The sequence below is a fragment of the Hemitrygon akajei genome, chromosome 12 (assembly GCF_048418815.1).
Source record: "Hemitrygon akajei chromosome 12, sHemAka1.3, whole genome shotgun sequence".
Classification (NCBI taxonomy): domain Eukaryota; kingdom Metazoa; phylum Chordata; class Chondrichthyes; order Myliobatiformes; family Dasyatidae; genus Hemitrygon; species Hemitrygon akajei.
The window spans coordinates 56,232,209-56,249,576 of record NC_133135.1 but is presented as its reverse complement, the minus strand read 5'-3'; the positions used below and the strand labels follow the sequence as shown (position 1 = coordinate 56,249,576).

Genomic DNA, 17,368 nt, shown 5'->3' with positions numbered 1-17,368 from the left:
TGTGCGCAGGAGTTCTTGTCCAAGGAGTATTGGAATTTTCTGAAGGGATAGAAGAAGGCAGGGCTGTGGATGTAGTCTCTACCAACTTCAGTCAGGCCTTTAACAAGGTCTCACATGGAAGGCTAATCTGGAAAGTTAGACCACATGAGATTCATGGGGAGCCAGTGAGGTGCACTCTGAATTAGCTGGACATAGGAAACAGTGATGGTTAAAGGTCAAATTTTCAACTGGAAGCCTGGTGAGGTGTACTTGGGGTCAGTGTGGGACCTCTGTTTTCATTATGTAAGTGATTTGGAAATTAATGCACATGGCACGATTAACAAGTTTGCCAAGGATAATAAAATCGGGGCTCTTGTTGATAGTGAAGAAGGTTATAATGAATTGAAAAGAGGGAGGTGGACTAAGGAACAGAAATGTATTTAAACTTAAATTATGCATGAGGTGATGTATTTGGACAGTCAAATCAAGGTAGGGCTTATATAGTAAATGGCAGGGTGCTGATGAGTGTTGTGGAACTGGAAGTACAAGTGCACAGTTCCCTGAACGTGGTCACGCAAGTAGATAGGGTCTTGAAGGTTTTTGCACTGCAGCCTTCATCAGCCAGTACACAGAGTTTAGGAACATTTTGTTGCAGTTATTTAAAACCTTGGCGAGGTAAAACTTGGAATACATTGTACAGTTTTAATCACTGTTATAGGAAAGACTGTAAGAGATAGGAACAGAATTTGGCCAGGTCCATCAAGTCTGTTCCAAAATTCATTCATAGCTGATTTATTATCCCTCTCAACCCAATTCTCCTGCCTTCTTCTTATAAACTTTGACACCCTGATTAGTCAAGAACTTATCAACCTCCACCTTAAGTATACCCAATGACTTGGCCTGTGGCAATGAATTCCATAGACTCACCACCTTGTGGCTAAAGAAATATTTACTCATCTCTGTTCTAAATGGGCACCCCTCAATTCTGAGGCTGTGCCCTCTGGTCCTAGACTCCCCCACTATAGGAACTATCCTCTCTATCTAGTCCTTTCAATATCCATTATAGTTCAATGAGCTCCTCCCTCATTCTTCTAAACTCCAGCAAGTACAGGCAAGAGCCATCAAATATTCCTCATATTAATTCTTTAATTCCTGTGATCATTCTTGTAAACCTCTCTGGATCCTCTCCAATGCCAGCAAATCCTCTCTTTTGCTTTTATGCTGTCTTTGACTTCTCTTGTCAGCCCTGGTTGCGTCATTTACAAGTATTATTTAGAATACTTCATCCTTGGGATGCATCTACACTGCGCTTTCTGAATTTTCCCCAGAAACTCCAGCCAATGCTGTTCTGCTGTCATCCCAAATACTGCCCCATTCAAATCAACTTTGGCCAGCTCCACTTTCATGCCTCTAATTCCCTTTGCTCCACTGTAAAGGGACTTCAGCTTCTTCTCAAACTGCAGGGTGAATTTTATCATATTATGATCACTGTCTCCTAAGGGTTTCTTTACCTTAAGCTTCCTAATTAAATTTTGGTCATTACATAATATCCAATCCAGAATTACTGTTCCTCTGATGGAGTCAACAAGATGGTTTTAAAAAGCCATCTTGTAGTCATTCTACAAATTTTCTCTCTTGGGATCCTGCACCAATCTGAGTTTCCCAATCTATCTGCATATTGAAATCCCCATGACTATCATAACATTGTCCTTTTAACATGCCTTTTCTATCTCCCGTTGTAATTTGTAGTCCACATTCTGGCTACTGCTTGGAGGCCTGTATATAACTCCCATCAGGGTCTTTTTACCCTTGCAGTTTCTAACTCTATCTCCAAGAATTCTACAACTTCCGACCCCTATGTCAACCTCTTTCTAAGGATTTGATTTCATTTTTTACCAACAGAGCAACCACACCACCTCTGTCTACCTGCCTGTCCTTTTGATACAAAGTGCATCCTTGGATGTTAGGCTCTGAACTATGATCATCCTTTAGCCATGAATCAGAGATGCCCACAACTTCATACCCGTCAATTTCTAACTGTGCTACAATATCACCTACAATATTCCTTATACTGTGTGCATTTAAATATAACTTCAGTCCCATATTCATTACTCTTTTTGCTTTGATCCAGTTACACTTTAACTAATCCCACTGACCGAAATTTTGTCTTATCATCTACTTGTCCTTCCTTATAGCCTCACTACACACTGCATCGCGTTGCATACCAGCTGCCCCATCCTCAGCCCTACCACTCTGGCCCCCATCCCGGTCAAACTAGTTTAAACCTTCCCACAACTCTAGCATATGTGCCCAGAAAGATTTTGGTCCCCCTTGGATTCAGGTGTAGCCTGTCCTTTATGTACAGGTCATACCTTCCCCAAAAGTGATCCTAATGATCCAGAAATCTGAGATCCTGCCCCCTGCATTAATTCTTCAGCCACATATCTTCTAAAAAATCCTATTCTTACCCTCACTGGCATGTGAAGTGTCAAGCTGGAGAGGTTGGCCACACTGGATCTTATCTGGTAAGATGGCATTGAGTTTGGACACAGTGGCTTCTCAGGGGCCAACCAAAGCTGTTTCTGTCTTTTTTTAAATACTTTTTTTTATATAATCGCAAGACAATGCTGTACTTTAAGAATTTTGGTACTGCAAGTTTACCCTATCAGCGAGCTGCTTGCTGGCGGAGGAAATGGTCTTGGTGTGGACCGTTTTGTTACCTAATACAGAAAGGCGTCAGAATTGATGCATGAAGGCAGCATGCAGTGTAACATTGACTGTCTTGGACATTTCACTTGCAATCACAACAACCTGTTGGACATTGATAATGTAAGCTGCTGCAGGCTCGTTTCCCTTGTTTGTGTGACAGATAGTGGAGAGCTGCGTGGCCTCAGTTGTAGCAAGGACTAGGCCCCAAGCCGTGGGCTTTTCTGCTACTGCATTCAAGGAGAGGAGACACTGGAGGCAGTATAGCGCAGAGTCCGTGCTCTGTTGGGGGCTGTCATCTCTTGTTGATGCTACCCTCCAGTGTTCGGTGGAATGACAAGCTAGATTGCTTGAACTACCGGGAATGGCACCATCAAATGTAAACAAAGATTTTTGGATGTCTGCTCAAACATCTAACTTGCAGTAATTCATTACCATGTTTCAATTGTTTGAAAATTACTAAACTTAAAGCAGATGTATTTTCAGAAATGGTCATAAAATTTTGATCTGTTCCAATAAAAGATCAAATTCCTTACCTTTATCCTTTCAATATTCGACTCTTTTTTAAGCTGCTGAACTGTCCTTGCTGCTTGTGCTATGTTGTTTGTGCTAGCCATTCTTGCTAATACTTTCAAAGTTGATACCTGCACGAAAAGGAGGCACAATAGTGCAAATGTACAAAACTAGAAATATAATGGACTTTTACGTCACTTTAAAATTATATACCTACTTTGACTCTTCAAAGAAATTGCTGATTTTTAGTGGCGTTGAAATGAAATCCTGCAAAATTAAACAAATTCAGTATCAGTGAATATAGAGGATCAAAATTAAAGCAACATTATTCCCAACTACAAATTTTGTTTTTTGGTATAGGTGTATTGCATTGGTTTTTAGATCACTAAATACAAGTGGTAAGAAATCCCATGAATAAAGTTCTATTGATCAAATGTATAAAACAGTGAAATTAATATTACTGTCTCTTAACATAGAGCAGTACAGCACAGGAACAGGCCCTTAAGCTCACAAATATTACACCAAACTAATTAGCGTTGTTAAAATGAAGTTAATAATGTCAATACATTCATGCAATTCTGGATGTGAAGAACTCCAATAACAATTTCATCTTTAGATTTTCCTGTTTAAAATTATAGACATTTGAGAAATAAGTCTTAAAAAATTGACACAACATACTTTGCTGTTAAATATTGTCCGCATAACGTTATCAAAACTGAAAAAAATGAGATGTGTTTACAGAACAGCCTTTCACTATCTCAAGATTTCTCAAACTCTTTAAGCCAATAAAATACTTTTGAAGGGTAGCTTCTGTTTTCCTGTAGGGAATATGGCATGCAATTTGCACGCAGCAAGCTTCAGTGAAAAGCATGGTAATAATGCCCAAATAATCCAGATTTTTCCAGCAATGTTATTTGAGGACTAAGTATTGACATGGGATCAGGTATGGTTAAGCTATTCTTGGAGTTATCATTGACGTTCATCAGAAGCTTAAATAGATCAGCCACATAAAGACAGATTGGAGCCTGGACATTATAAGAAAAATGACTCATCTCCTGACTCCCCAGAGCCTTCTCTGCAAATCCAAGGCATAACTGGAATATGATGCAATATTCTTCACTTGTCTAGATGATGGCAGGTTCAACACAGCCAAGCAACTCAACATTTCTTTGACCAGCATCCTGCCTACCACTCGTAACATTCATTCTCTCCACCACTAAGCATATTGTGGCTAAAATGGACCACCTACAAAATGAATAACAGTTAAATATAAAAGCTACAGTGACATTTCCCAAAGGTGTTCCTCATTATCCTGGAGGACAAAAGCAGCAGTTACATTGTAAACTCTAGCTACCGGTTTCCTCCCAAGCCCAAACACCCATCTTGAAAATCATCCCGCCTTCCTCACTGGGTCCAAATGCAAGAACTCTCCATCGCACAGCACTGTAGAAGTGCCTTCATTAGAAAGACTGCAGAAATTAAAAATAACTCACCACTGCTAACTTCCTTACCTGCACCACCTACCTGCCTGTCATCTTACACCTCTCCACAGTCCACCAAAATTCTTTCCCACCATTCCCATTCTCTCTATGCTGGCCATTTCACCTTTCTATTCTCAGTACTGATGCAGAGTTTCAACCGGAAACATTGACAATTCCTTTACTCCCACGGATATGAAATGGCCCATTAAGTTTCTGCAGCAAATTGTTTGTTTCTCCAGATTACAGCATCTGTAGTCTCGTCTCTCCAGTGCAGTTTGTCCTACTTCTCCTAGAAGTTTGTCCAACTTTTCCTTATAGCACGTCCTCTAATCCAGGCAGCATCCTACTTAATCTCTTCTGTACCCATTCCAAATCCCCACAGTTTTACTATAATGGGACTACCAAAATTGAATGGAATACTCCAGAAGTGGCCCAACTTGGGTTTTATAAAGCTGCAAGATCAACTTCTTGACTATTGAAATAAATGCCTTGACAAATAAGGCAAACATGCATTACATCTTTTTTATTTTAAACCACCAAACACATTGTGCAACACACACAAAATGTCGACTGTGCTTCTTCCTATAGATGCTGCCTGGCCTGCTGCGTTGCACCAGCATTTAGTGTGTGTTGCTTGAATTTCCAGCATCTGCAGATTTCCTCGTGTTTGCGTTTTCAAAAACACATTGTGCAGCCACTTTCAGGGATCTATGTACTTGGACCCCCAGATCTCTCTTTATGTCAATACTTTTAAGGTTCCTGTCATTACCCTTCCCTTTACATTGGTCTCCCAAAGTGCAATGCCTCACACTTGCCTGGATTAAATTCTATCTGCCACTTCTCTATCCATATCTGCAACGATTTATACCCTGCTGTATCCTTTGGCAATGTTCTACACTACCCAGAATACACCAATTTTTGCGTCACCCGCAAACTTAATAACCCGACCATCTACATTTTTCACCCCAAGTCAATTAATAACAAAAAGCAGGTCCCATTACGGATCCCTGTAGAACAACAATATCACTAGAGTACTGCTGATGAAGTAACAGCAGAGAACATAGCACAAATAACTGAAGAGGGACTGCTTTTCACATTTTGAAAAACTGAGGATGTTAGGAATATCGGTAATCTTCCAGGACTATAGATTTCGAAAAATATAGAGCAACTGGATTTCTCTGTTTTCCAAGATGGTCCCTTTTCTAAAGGACACAGATTTCACAGTACAGTGCATGATAACTATGGTTATTTTCTGTTATGTTTGACTGCTGTTCTAAATATTTACCCTCAACAGCTTTGAAGGAAAATCAGCTGAAGCCTCTGAAAAATGTAAAATACGTTTCAATTTTATTTCAGATCAAATTAGATTTTTGCAACAAGACTGCAATTAGTTTCACGATCTGCAATTGTTATGTTAATAAAACGGATTAGCAGTCATATAGACAAGCTTTCCCAAGCATCAGTGTTCACAAACAGCCAGTTTAGTTCAAACATTACATCCAACTGGCAGTAGTCTGTGCTGATATTCCAGGAACTGTCATAACTTCTTTTAAAAACAGTCCTGGAACACACAAACTGAAGTAATACATTGGTTAAATCTTAAAAATCTGAACATTTAACCAAACTTCCTTACAAAGATTTGCTCTTTGAGTGATTGCAAAATTATGTTAGTTAATGGTATATCAAAATACATACTATAACATTTCAAATTTACAAAATAATTAACTGATTCAAATTATCTGTAGCAATTTTGAGTCAAAATGCTTGTATTTTTACAAATTAGAAAGGATTAACACACCATATCCTCTCAAAAGAATTCCAGGATGCGAGCAGCACCTCAGGTAATTAAATCTTTATATGTATTTAGTAGCCATATAATAGAACAATGTCTTGTATGAGGATGGTTGAAGTAAGAAAGGAAATACTTAATTTCTTCCATAACAAGTGTTATTTAATTGTAAAATACAAAAAGAGTGAAGTCTGTTACCACAATTCAAATTTCCAGAGACTCTCCTGGATCCCCACTAACATAACTCAAGAACATGATGCAGGAAATTCTAATGGTTCTTACATCCCCACCATTTCTAGCACTTACTACCAGTGAGCTAAAGCTCTGATAATACCCCTTCTATTCTGTACATTCATATTTCAACAGCAAGCAAACATTTTCTGTCACTTGTTCATGCTATCCAGAGTGCACGGATTTTTGAACTGGTATCATTTGTCAACTATTTGTTTCACAGCATTGATTCAAAACATTCTCCAACCAGAATTTAAATTTATTCACAGCTGGCATAGATACGGTTTTTAACTGTTGCACCAAAACAGCAATAAACACTTACCATTAGCAATACCATTTGCTAACTGAAATGTGCACAAGTGGTACATGTATATACAGGTGTAATGAAAAACTGACTCGTGGCACCATCCATTTCAGGCACAAAGCCATAGAAGCAGTATTCACACACAAACCAAATGTTACACATTTTTACAAGAAAGAGTATAGTTACAACAAAAAAGACCATTTTAGTGCAAATCCTAACTTCTTGCTCTGTGGAACATATCTATCCAGCACCTTGTGAACTATTCCCAGAAACTTCAGCCATCTCTGCTCTGCCATCATCTCTGCCAGTGTCCTCCTGCAATCCACCTGGGCAAGCTCCTCTCTCATGCTTCCCTTATGATACTGATACATGCGAGTTATGTTTCTCCCTCTCAAATTGCATTATGAATTCAGTCATATTATGATCACTGCCTCCTAAGGGTTCCTCTACATTAAGCTCCCTAATAAAGTCCGGTATTACACAATACCCAATTTAAGATTGCCTTTCCCCAAGTAGGCTCACGCACAAGCTGCTCTATAAAGCTATCTTATAGGCATTCAACAAATTCCCTCTCTTGCGATCCGACACCAACCTGATTTTCCCAATCCCTTTGCATTATTTAAGTCTCTCATTACAATTGTGTCATTATCCTTATTACATGCCTTTTCCAGCTCCCTTTGCAATCTCAAACCCACATCTTGGCAACTATTGGAGATCTATATATGATTCACATAATGTTTTTTTTTTACCCTTGCAGTTTCTTAACTCCACCCACAAAGATTCAACATTCTCTGACCTTATGTCACCTCTTTCTAAAGATGTAATTCCATTTCATACTAACACCACAGCTAATGCCTTCCTGACTGCCCTTTCGATAAAGCATATCCTTTAATGTTAAGTTCCCAATTATGACCCTTTTTCAGCCACGACTCAGTGATTCCCACAAGGTCATACTGACCAATCACGAATGAGGAAACATAAGTGTGGGTTAGTAAGTTTGCAGATGACAAAGATTAGTGGAGTAATCTTGTCCACTAACAAAGGTTGTCGTAGGTTACAATGGGACAGTAACAAGCACAGCTGGGCTGAAAAGTGGTAGCTAGAGTTCCACCCAGAGGAGGGCGAAGTGATTCACTTTGGAAGGTCGAATCTTAAGGCAGAATAGAGTTAATGGCAGGATTCTTAGTAGCGTGGAAGAAGAGAGATTTTGGAGTCCACGTTGATATAGCTCAGAAAAGTTGCTGGACAAGTTGATAGGGTTGTTAAGAAGATCTATGGTGTGTTGACCTTCCTTAGGGGATTGAGTTGTTCAAGAGCCGTGAGGTAATGTTGCAGCACTATAAAACCCAGGTTAGACTACATTTATAGGAAAGATGTTGAATCTTTAGAGATGGTGCCTGGATCAGACAGCATGTTTTATGAGTTTAGGTTGAGTGAGTTAGTGCTTTTCTCTTTGGGGAGAAGCAGGATAAGTGGTGATGATAGAGTTGTACAGATGATAAGAGGCATAGATTGAGTGGATGGCTGGAGACTTTTTCCCCAGGAGGGAACTGGCTCATACAAGAGAGCATAATTTTAAGGTGATCAGAGGAAAGTATACGGGAATATCAGAGGAAACCACAGTGGTGGGTATGTAGAATGTTGTACCAGGGGTTGAGGCAGATATCATTAGGGATATTTAAGATGGGCACATGGATGAACGAAAGGGTTATGTGGAACAGAAGCATTAGATTGATCGTGGAGAAGCTAAAAGTTCGGCGCAACATCATAGGCTTAAGGGCCTGTACTGTGCTGTATTGTTCTATGTTCTAAACTGATCAAAGTGGTCATATTGTTGCTGAACTGCAACGCGGTGATTAGGGTTTTCCTGGTTGGTTTAAGAATCAAATGGCTGAAGGGTTATTGTTACTGTTGATTGTTCCTGGCCCATGATATTTCAAAAGGTTACTGTTACTATCAAGGGTCCTATGAAAGGGTGTTACTAGCACTGGCTGAAAGATCTGAGCTTGTATATGACTATCACATGTGGTGGCTTGACTAGTGTCAGACCATTCTATTTTAGTACTGGTATCCTGGCAGTAGAGAGAGCAAGTATGCAGCAATGATTTGACAGAACATGTCTTTATGTCACGACCAATTCAAATGTCTAGACTTTTCGTGGGCTCATCCACGAGGTGGAGTAACAATAGTCCAGAATGAGAAGGATTTTTTTTTCTCTTTTCTAAGCAAAATCAGTGTATTACTTAAATTATCAGAATTATATTGATAGTAAAAAAACAATTTGAAATGAATTTTCTTAAAATCTAGTTATTAACTTCAATCTAATTTATATTTTTGCAAGCCATCAAACAAATGAGTCTTAAGTAGTCATGTAGTTATTGAGTACATAATACATCAATTTGTGACAATTTGACATTTGAACAGAAGCCAATTAGCGATCTGGATTGACTGGTAAGAAGGGGGAAAAACAAGCAAAGTGGCTATTGTTGGAGTGGACAGTGTTAGAGTGGTTATTTGAGGCTTTAGTTCTTCAAGGTTTCAGCAAGTAAAGGTTGGAGTGAGATAAGGCAAAAAAGCTGCAGATATATCTTTTATTCTTCGTTTATTTATATTGCATAAAACAGTAAGAATGCCAGACAGGATAGCTGAATACTCCTCTTGCGACATGTGGGATGGTAGAGAGTTCTCCAGTATCCCTAACTTCATCTGCAATAAGTACATCCAGATGCAGCTTCTAACACTCTGCGTTATGGTGTTGAAGCTGAAACTGGATGAACTCTTGATCTTTCCGGAGGCTGATAACTTTGACGTCTAGAGAGGTGGTTACACCCAAGGTGCAGGATACAGGAGACTGGCTGACAGCCAGGAAGGAGAAAGGGTTAAGCAGCCAGTGCAGAGTACCCCTGTGGCAAACCCCCTCCCTTATCAACTTTGGATAATGTTGGGGGGGAGGGGTGGGTAATGACCTAGCAGAAGTAAGTCCCAGTGTTTAGGTCTCTGGCACTGAGTCAGGCAGTGTGATTCAGAAGGGAAGGGGTGGGGGGGGGGGGGGAGAGTGAGCAGTGCGACTCATTAGGGGAACTTTATAAATCTATGCGTGAAGGAACAAATACAGTATTTTTTTCTCCTTCAACTCAATACTTTCTCAAGGAATTTAATGCAATTTGCTTTATTATTTCTATATCTTGTAAAGGTAACGAAAATACTGTGTCACTTGAAAGTTCAAGCGTTTGGACACAGGTACACCTTGGTCTGCTGGGTATTGCCAACATTTGGTGTTTTTGTTTTACATTTCTACCATCTGCAGCTTTAAAATAAATTTCACCCTTTACTCTTACTTACAACATAAGCTATTGGGAGATGATTTTGCTCTCTGTAATCTGTCTTTGTAAACCACTTTTTTTCTGGACACTGACATATTTAGTTTAAAGACTCACTTATTCCAAGGAATTAATCATATGCCACAGATACTGCAATACAGAAACTGTATAGATAATAGCTAACCCTTCTGTAAGATAGCACAAACCATCCATTTAACAAAAATAGAATAAAATTCTCCAACTAAATTAACAACAATTACATATATTTTTAAAAGTCAGTGGTTTTCAAGTTTCACAGTTAGCAAATAATGTATCATTACCTTGATTAGTTCTCAAAACAAGCAACACAATAACTACTACTAAAATTATAATAGCAATGAAGTCTATTTCTGCAGTTGGTTTGACTATCTTGGCCTTGGGAAAAATACATTATTCCACCTCATTAAAGCCAAAATTGTGATACACAAAAACAGCAAAGAAAAAAGGCAACCATAGGAAATTACAACCTAGATGACTGTCACAACAGCAAGCCTCAAGGAGAAACAATTGATCACTGAGCCTCCATAGGAGACACTGAAAAGACTAGCATTCTCTCCATTGTTCTTCCAGTCCCCACCACAGGAAATGATTGACTTTAACCAGTAGAAACCAAAGGAATAACCCTTCAATTGGTTAATGAGTGTTTTTATATCTAAAAATCACCGAACAGAGACAAATATTTTTCTGACGACAACATAGGTCCCATTTCACAAATGTCAGGGGCAGTCATTATCATGTGAAACGAATGACCATTCATGGGACTTTTCCCTTCCTTAGAAGCACAGAAACATCGGAAGCTTCCAATAAGACCATAGGACCATATGACAATTCAGCATCCTATCCAGATGCATCATGGCTTCGTATGGCAATAGCTCTGTCTGAGATCACAAAAAAACTGCAGAGTTGTGGACACATCTTAACAAGAAAACCAGGGTTCCCCTCCATAAACTGTCTACATTTTGCTGCATTAGTAAAAAGCCAACATAATCAAAGACCTCACCCACACAGACATTTGGTCTTCTACCTTCATCCATCAAGGCAGAAGATCCAAAAATCAAGAACATACCACTTGGATCAAGGACAGCATCTACTCTGCTACTAGATGGTCCCTTTGTATGTTGAAATAGATTCTTAACCTTAATAATAACCTTATAATAGACATATTATATGTCTGCACTTTGTCTGCAAAGGTAACACTTCGTTCTGCATTGTTATTGCTTCTCTCTCATATTACCTCCATGTACTGGCACAATAAAATGACTTAAGGATGGCATACTAAGCAAAGTTTTTCACTGCTTAGGTATATGTGATAATAATGAATCAATTTTCCGATTTGCGTTGAAAGACTACTTCTGAAATATGTGGGGTCTTGGGAAATAGCTTTGCTTTGTTTTTACACAATAAGAATCAATGATCTGGACATCACTGTTTATAAACATGGAGGAACAGAGCTAGAAGAAAACTGGATAAGAATTTGAGGAAAATACACTTGCAGAACTACAGGGATACATCAGGGCAAATGGTTATTTGACAGAAACCCAGCATAGATTTAACATCCAATGGATCACCTGTTACAACAAGCTTCTCAGCCTGGTATCAATCTAGAAAAACTTCCTCACATCTTCCAATATTTATTTCCTCTTTACAATATGGAGGCTTTAATGGATTATTACATTGTGGTATCGTCGTAGATTATATCCAAAATTTAACATAATTTCTGTGCTTTTGTTCTATTCTTTCAGACATGCTCTGTATGTCCTATTTATGGTTTTATGTACTTTACTGATACTTTGTAATATGTAACTCTGGAACAACAAACAGCTTCTTCTCCTCCACCTCATTTAGAAACTTGCATGCTGTAATAAATACTTTGTTCAGTACAGCGTCAGTTCTTCAAAAGGTAACATTGTTTCGAGCCATGGCTAAAGGAGCCATGGGAATAAACAGTAATGCTTGTTTGAGCCACCGATGAGTCTTAATGATTCTGCTCAACGTATTACTGTAAAACTCTGGCATCTTGGAAATCTGGTGGTGCTGGATTGACAGATTTATCACAATTAACTATTACTCATTAATATTGCACACTCCAACACTTTTTATTCACTTCTTAAAAACTCTTTATTCAGTGACATAATAAATTTTCCAGGGGCTCAATGCACTTGAAGGGAGTGTGGGAAAGGGAGCTCCGGTCATCAATTGTTAAACAAAGATCCAGTTACTTGGCTAGCAATCAACAGATGATTCTGCAAAGATTCATGAAGTGACATAAAATGCACTACAGTTACTCAACAAGGCTACTTTATAAACTCAGCAAGATCAAATACAGGCAGTCCCCGGGTTACATACGAGTTCCGTTCCTGAATCTGTCTTTAAGTCGGATTTGTACGGAAGTCAGAACAAGTACATCCGGTATTATTTAGCGTCAGTTAGTCAAACGTTTTGTCTTAGTATATATTTTACTTTTCTATGCATATAAACACTTAAGAAATGTATGTATTCCAATAATTAAACCACTGCGTTGCTTAGTAATGATTGTAGCTTTCATCGGGGCAGCGCCTTTCACATGCTCCATTATTCTCACTTAATCCATTATCCTTTAAAATTGTTCTGATCGTTGACCAACTGTAGCCTAACGCTTTTCCAATGATCGATGGTGTTTCACCTCTTTCCAAACACTTCATTATTTCCACTTTATTTTCAATCGCGATCGCTTCCCGTCAATGGAGCAAAAACACTGTGGGCAGTGGGTCCCCAGCTCTGCTGGCTCCTGAGGTCCGCTGGGTCCTAAGGACCACCGCACTGAATTCCCCGGGTCCGAAGCTCCACCGCATTGAGAAAGACTAAATGGGACAAGTGGGGGCTGTGCTGGGTTTGAGTATTTGATCATCCACAATATTCCGCGTGAGAATTTAAACTGGAGGTGGCAGTGTTTTTTTTTAAACGAGGTCGAGTTGCGAGCTCGACATCAACCCGGCACGGATGGTACGGGAGTCACTGGATTGACATCAACCCGGCACGGGAGCGGCCAGTCACTGGATCAAACTCGGGAAACTCCATTCTCCAGCATGGTGCTGATCTCACTACGCCACCTGCCAACCAGTACTTGGGGGGGGGGAGGGAAGGGGAGAGAAGCGGGGTCAGGGTGAATCTTACTAAGGAAATTTTAAGCCAAATTCAAAGTTAAACACTCAACAGTGTCAATGGCAACGACTTAAAATGGCGGATGGCATTGTGATCCGACTTAAAATGGCGGACAGCGTTCTCCTTCCTCGGTTCGTAAGTACAAGTTGTCTGTAAGTCGGACGTTCGTAACTCGGGGACTACCTGTAGTGCACAAGTACACTGTCACTTTACTGCTACACAGTTTTGACTTGGAAGTATATGACTGTTCTTTTCCTATCTCTGGATATCACTGGAAGGATGACAACAGTTCATGAACTTCAAGGGCAATAACTCTGGACCCAACATGAATTGAATTGACTTTATTTCTTACATCCTTCATATACATGAGTAAAAATCTTAGTTATGTCTCCATCTAAATGTGCAATGTATAGTAATTTATAATAGTTTGTACAACAGGATAGCCAATATAACAAAAATAGAGTTGTGTCAGCATGAATTAAGCAGTCTGGTAGCCTGATGGAAGAAGCTGCCCCGCAGCTTGTTGGTCCTGGCTTTTATGTTGTGGTACCGTTTCCCGGATGGTAGCAGCTGGAACAGTTTGTGGTTGGATGACTTGGATCACCAATGATCCTTTAGGACCTTTTTACACACCTGTCTTTGTAAATGTCCTGAATAGTGGGAGGTTCACATCTACAGAAGCTCTGAGCTGTCTGCACCACTCTCTGCAGAGTCCTGCGATTCAGAGAAGTATAACTCCATACCACACAGTGATACAGCCAGTCAGGCAGCTCTCAATTGTGCCCCTATAGAAAGTTCTTAGGATTTGGGGTCCATACCAAACTTCTTCAACTGTCTGAGGTGAAAGAGGAGCTGTTGTACTTTTTTCACCACACAGCTGGTATGTACAGACCACGTGAGATCCTCAGTGATGTTTATGCCGAGGAACTTAAAGCTGTTCATCTTCTCAACCCCAGATCCACTGATATCAATAGGGGCTAGCCTGACTCCATTCCTCTTTGAGTCCACAACCAGCTCCTCTGTTTTTGTGACATTGAGGAAGAGGTTGTTTTCTTGACACCACTGTGTCAGGGTGATGGCTTCTCTGTAGGCTGCCTCATTATTAATTGAGATTAGGTTAATCAGTATAGTGCAATCAGCAAATTTAATTAGCAGATTGGAGCTGTGGGTGGTGACAATCATGGGTATACAGAGAGTAAAGGAAGAGGTTTAGTACACAGCCCTAAGGGACACCAACCAAAACATAAAATGAATAAAGTTCACCACGATTCAATTACTATTTCAACATCAAGCCAAAATTTGCCACCATCATTAATTATGAGCAAGCTACCAGAGAAATACAGTGGATTCTGGTTAATTGGGCCATTGGTTAATCAGGGCAGCCATTTATTTGGGACAACAATCTTAAAAAAATAAAAAATAAACAGAAAATAGCTGGGATTCCTACTTATTTGGGGCACCATGCGGTTTAACTGGGAAAGGAGACTGTTGCCGACTAGCATCAGTTGCATGCACTTGCATGGCTGTTAAACACTACACACGCTTAGAGCAATCTGTTTTTCAAATTGCATCAGTGTGTTCAAAAAGCAGTGATTTTTGTCACTGGTAATACGAGAGAAAAAAAGCAGTAAGACAATTCTGAACTGTTTTGCTCATCGCTGTTTCAAGCATTCAGGCTTGGAGGTGCCAGGAACACTTGGGAGTGCAAATCAAATGATTTCACTACTTCAATGTTAGGAATTACAAGGGTATCAATAATTATTTTGAATATTGCAATGAAAATGGAGATTTGGAAGATGTAATTGTTAAAAAGATTGCATAAAGGTAGTTCATTAGCCACATGAGGTGTCTGTGTTGGTTTTCTTCATATACAGTCAAAAGAACACAGTAAATGGAAGAATTGGATCAGCCCATGATTGAATGGCTGAGCAGACTTGATGGGCCGAATGGCCTATTTCTGCTCCTATATCTTAGGGTCTTAAGTGAATTCCTCTGTCGATAACTAGTAACTAATACACAGTTTTATAGTATTGTAGAGGTATTGGCAGTATTTGAATTTATTCTGTATTTTATTTAAAGACATAAATTGCTACTCAGTTAAACAGTAGTTTGTCTTTTCTATAACTTTTAACTATTTACAGAAAAATTCAGCTAATTGGAGCAGCCACTTAATTGGGTCAAAATGTACTGGTCCCAATGTGCCCCAATTATTTGAAAAGCTTAGTGCTTTTCTCTCCCACAACTTTACAGCTCCATTCACTTTCTATCTCTCTTGCTGAGAGGTATTCAATTGACCATCTGAACAAGGTGATAAATGAGCTCTCTCCTCCATTTCTCTATTCAGTCTTGTATCGATGGAAAGAGAGTTGGGAAGAGGAATGAAGTGCTGCGGGAGATGATGGAATTAATGCAGATAACAGGAGGAAGATCATGCAAATGTGTTCAGTGGTGAAATAGTTTGCATTTAGGTCAACCTGCCATTCAAATTCTGTTTGAACTGACCATGAACTACCTCAAAATTTTAAACAGATTTTTTCTGATAGTCCCGAGCTGTTTTAAAGCTGCTTTCAACAGACTCAACTATGATACTAAAATTTTCTCTGCAGGGTGTACTCATCAAACAAAAAATGAAAAGGATAACATTCGTTCACAACCACCATTCAAAAAAAGTATATTTTCCTCATAGTGACGATAGCTTTTAAAACAAAAAGCATGTCACAATAAAACTATTTTTTTCCCCATTTTATACAAATTAACCTGTCTCCTAGATACATGATCAAATTCTACATCTATGAATGAGCATTAATGAAGCTTGCATCACACAACAGCACAACAAGTGGTGGCTCAGAGAAAAGATTAAACTATCTTCTGTTTGATCAACAGCACAAATGAGCTTTAAAGAACAAGTTCTGCCTCACTGATGGACTGCAATCTGAATATTTGCCATCAACACCCAATAAACAGTAATTTGGAGTCGAACATGCAGTTAGTACTTGTGCATTTAATATTTCAAAGTTACAGTTCAAAGTTTATTACCAAAGTACATATATGTCACTATATACAACCCTGAAATTCATTTTCTTGTGGCAAACTCAATAAATACATAATAGAATAACCATAATAGAATCAATGAAAGACCGAACTAACTTGGGCATTCAACCAGTGTGCCAAAGACAACAAACTGCAAATACAAAGAAAAAAAACAAGCAATAAATATTGAGAACATGAGATGAAGTGTGCTTGAGACTGAATCCATAGGTTGTAGGAACATTTCAATGATGGGACAAGTGAAGTTGAGTTAAGTTATCCTCTTTGGTTCAAGAGCCTGATGGTGAGTGGTAATAACTGTTCCTGAACCTAGTAGTGTGAGTCCAGAGGCTCCAGCACTTCTTCATGATAGCAGCAGCAAAAAGAAAGCATGTCCTGGGTGGTGGGAGTCCCTAATGACAGGTGCTGCTTTCCTGTGACGACATTTCATGTAGATGTGCTCAATGGTGGGAGGACCTGACCCATGATGGACTGGGTAGTATCCACTACGTTTTTGTAGGACTTTCTGTTGAAGGGCATTGGTATTTCCATACCTGGCTATGATGCAGCCAGTCAATATACTCTCCACTACATGTCTGTAGAAGTTCAAAGTTTTAGATGTAATGCCGAATCTTCACAAACTCCTAAGTAGAGACACTGCTGTGCTTTGTTTGTAATTGCATTAGCATGCTAGGCCCAAGACAGGTCCTCCAAATTAAAAGTTGTTGACCCTCTCTATCGCTGGTCCTCCATTGAGGACTGGCTCATGGACCTCTAGTCTCCTCCTCCTGAAGTCAATAATCAGCTCCTTGGTTTTGCTGACATCAAGAGGTTGTTG

General features: G+C 39.4%; 1 protein-coding gene across 1 annotated transcript in view; it reads right to left on the bottom strand.

Annotated features, from left to right (window-relative positions):
- The window catches only part of LOC140737038 (guanine nucleotide-binding protein G(I)/G(S)/G(O) subunit gamma-12-like), a 67,627-nt gene that overhangs the window by 10,352 nt on the left and 39,907 nt on the right, over window positions 1-17,368 (bottom strand). Inside the window, exons 2-3 of the mRNA XM_073063145.1 lie at window positions 3,416-3,465; window positions 3,222-3,329 (exon numbers count right to left, since the gene is read on the bottom strand). Coding sequence (XP_072919246.1) covers window positions 3,222-3,302 — 81 coding nt within the window. The 5' untranslated portion in view covers window positions 3,303-3,329; window positions 3,416-3,465. The remainder of the gene's footprint in view (window positions 1-3,221; window positions 3,330-3,415; window positions 3,466-17,368) is intronic.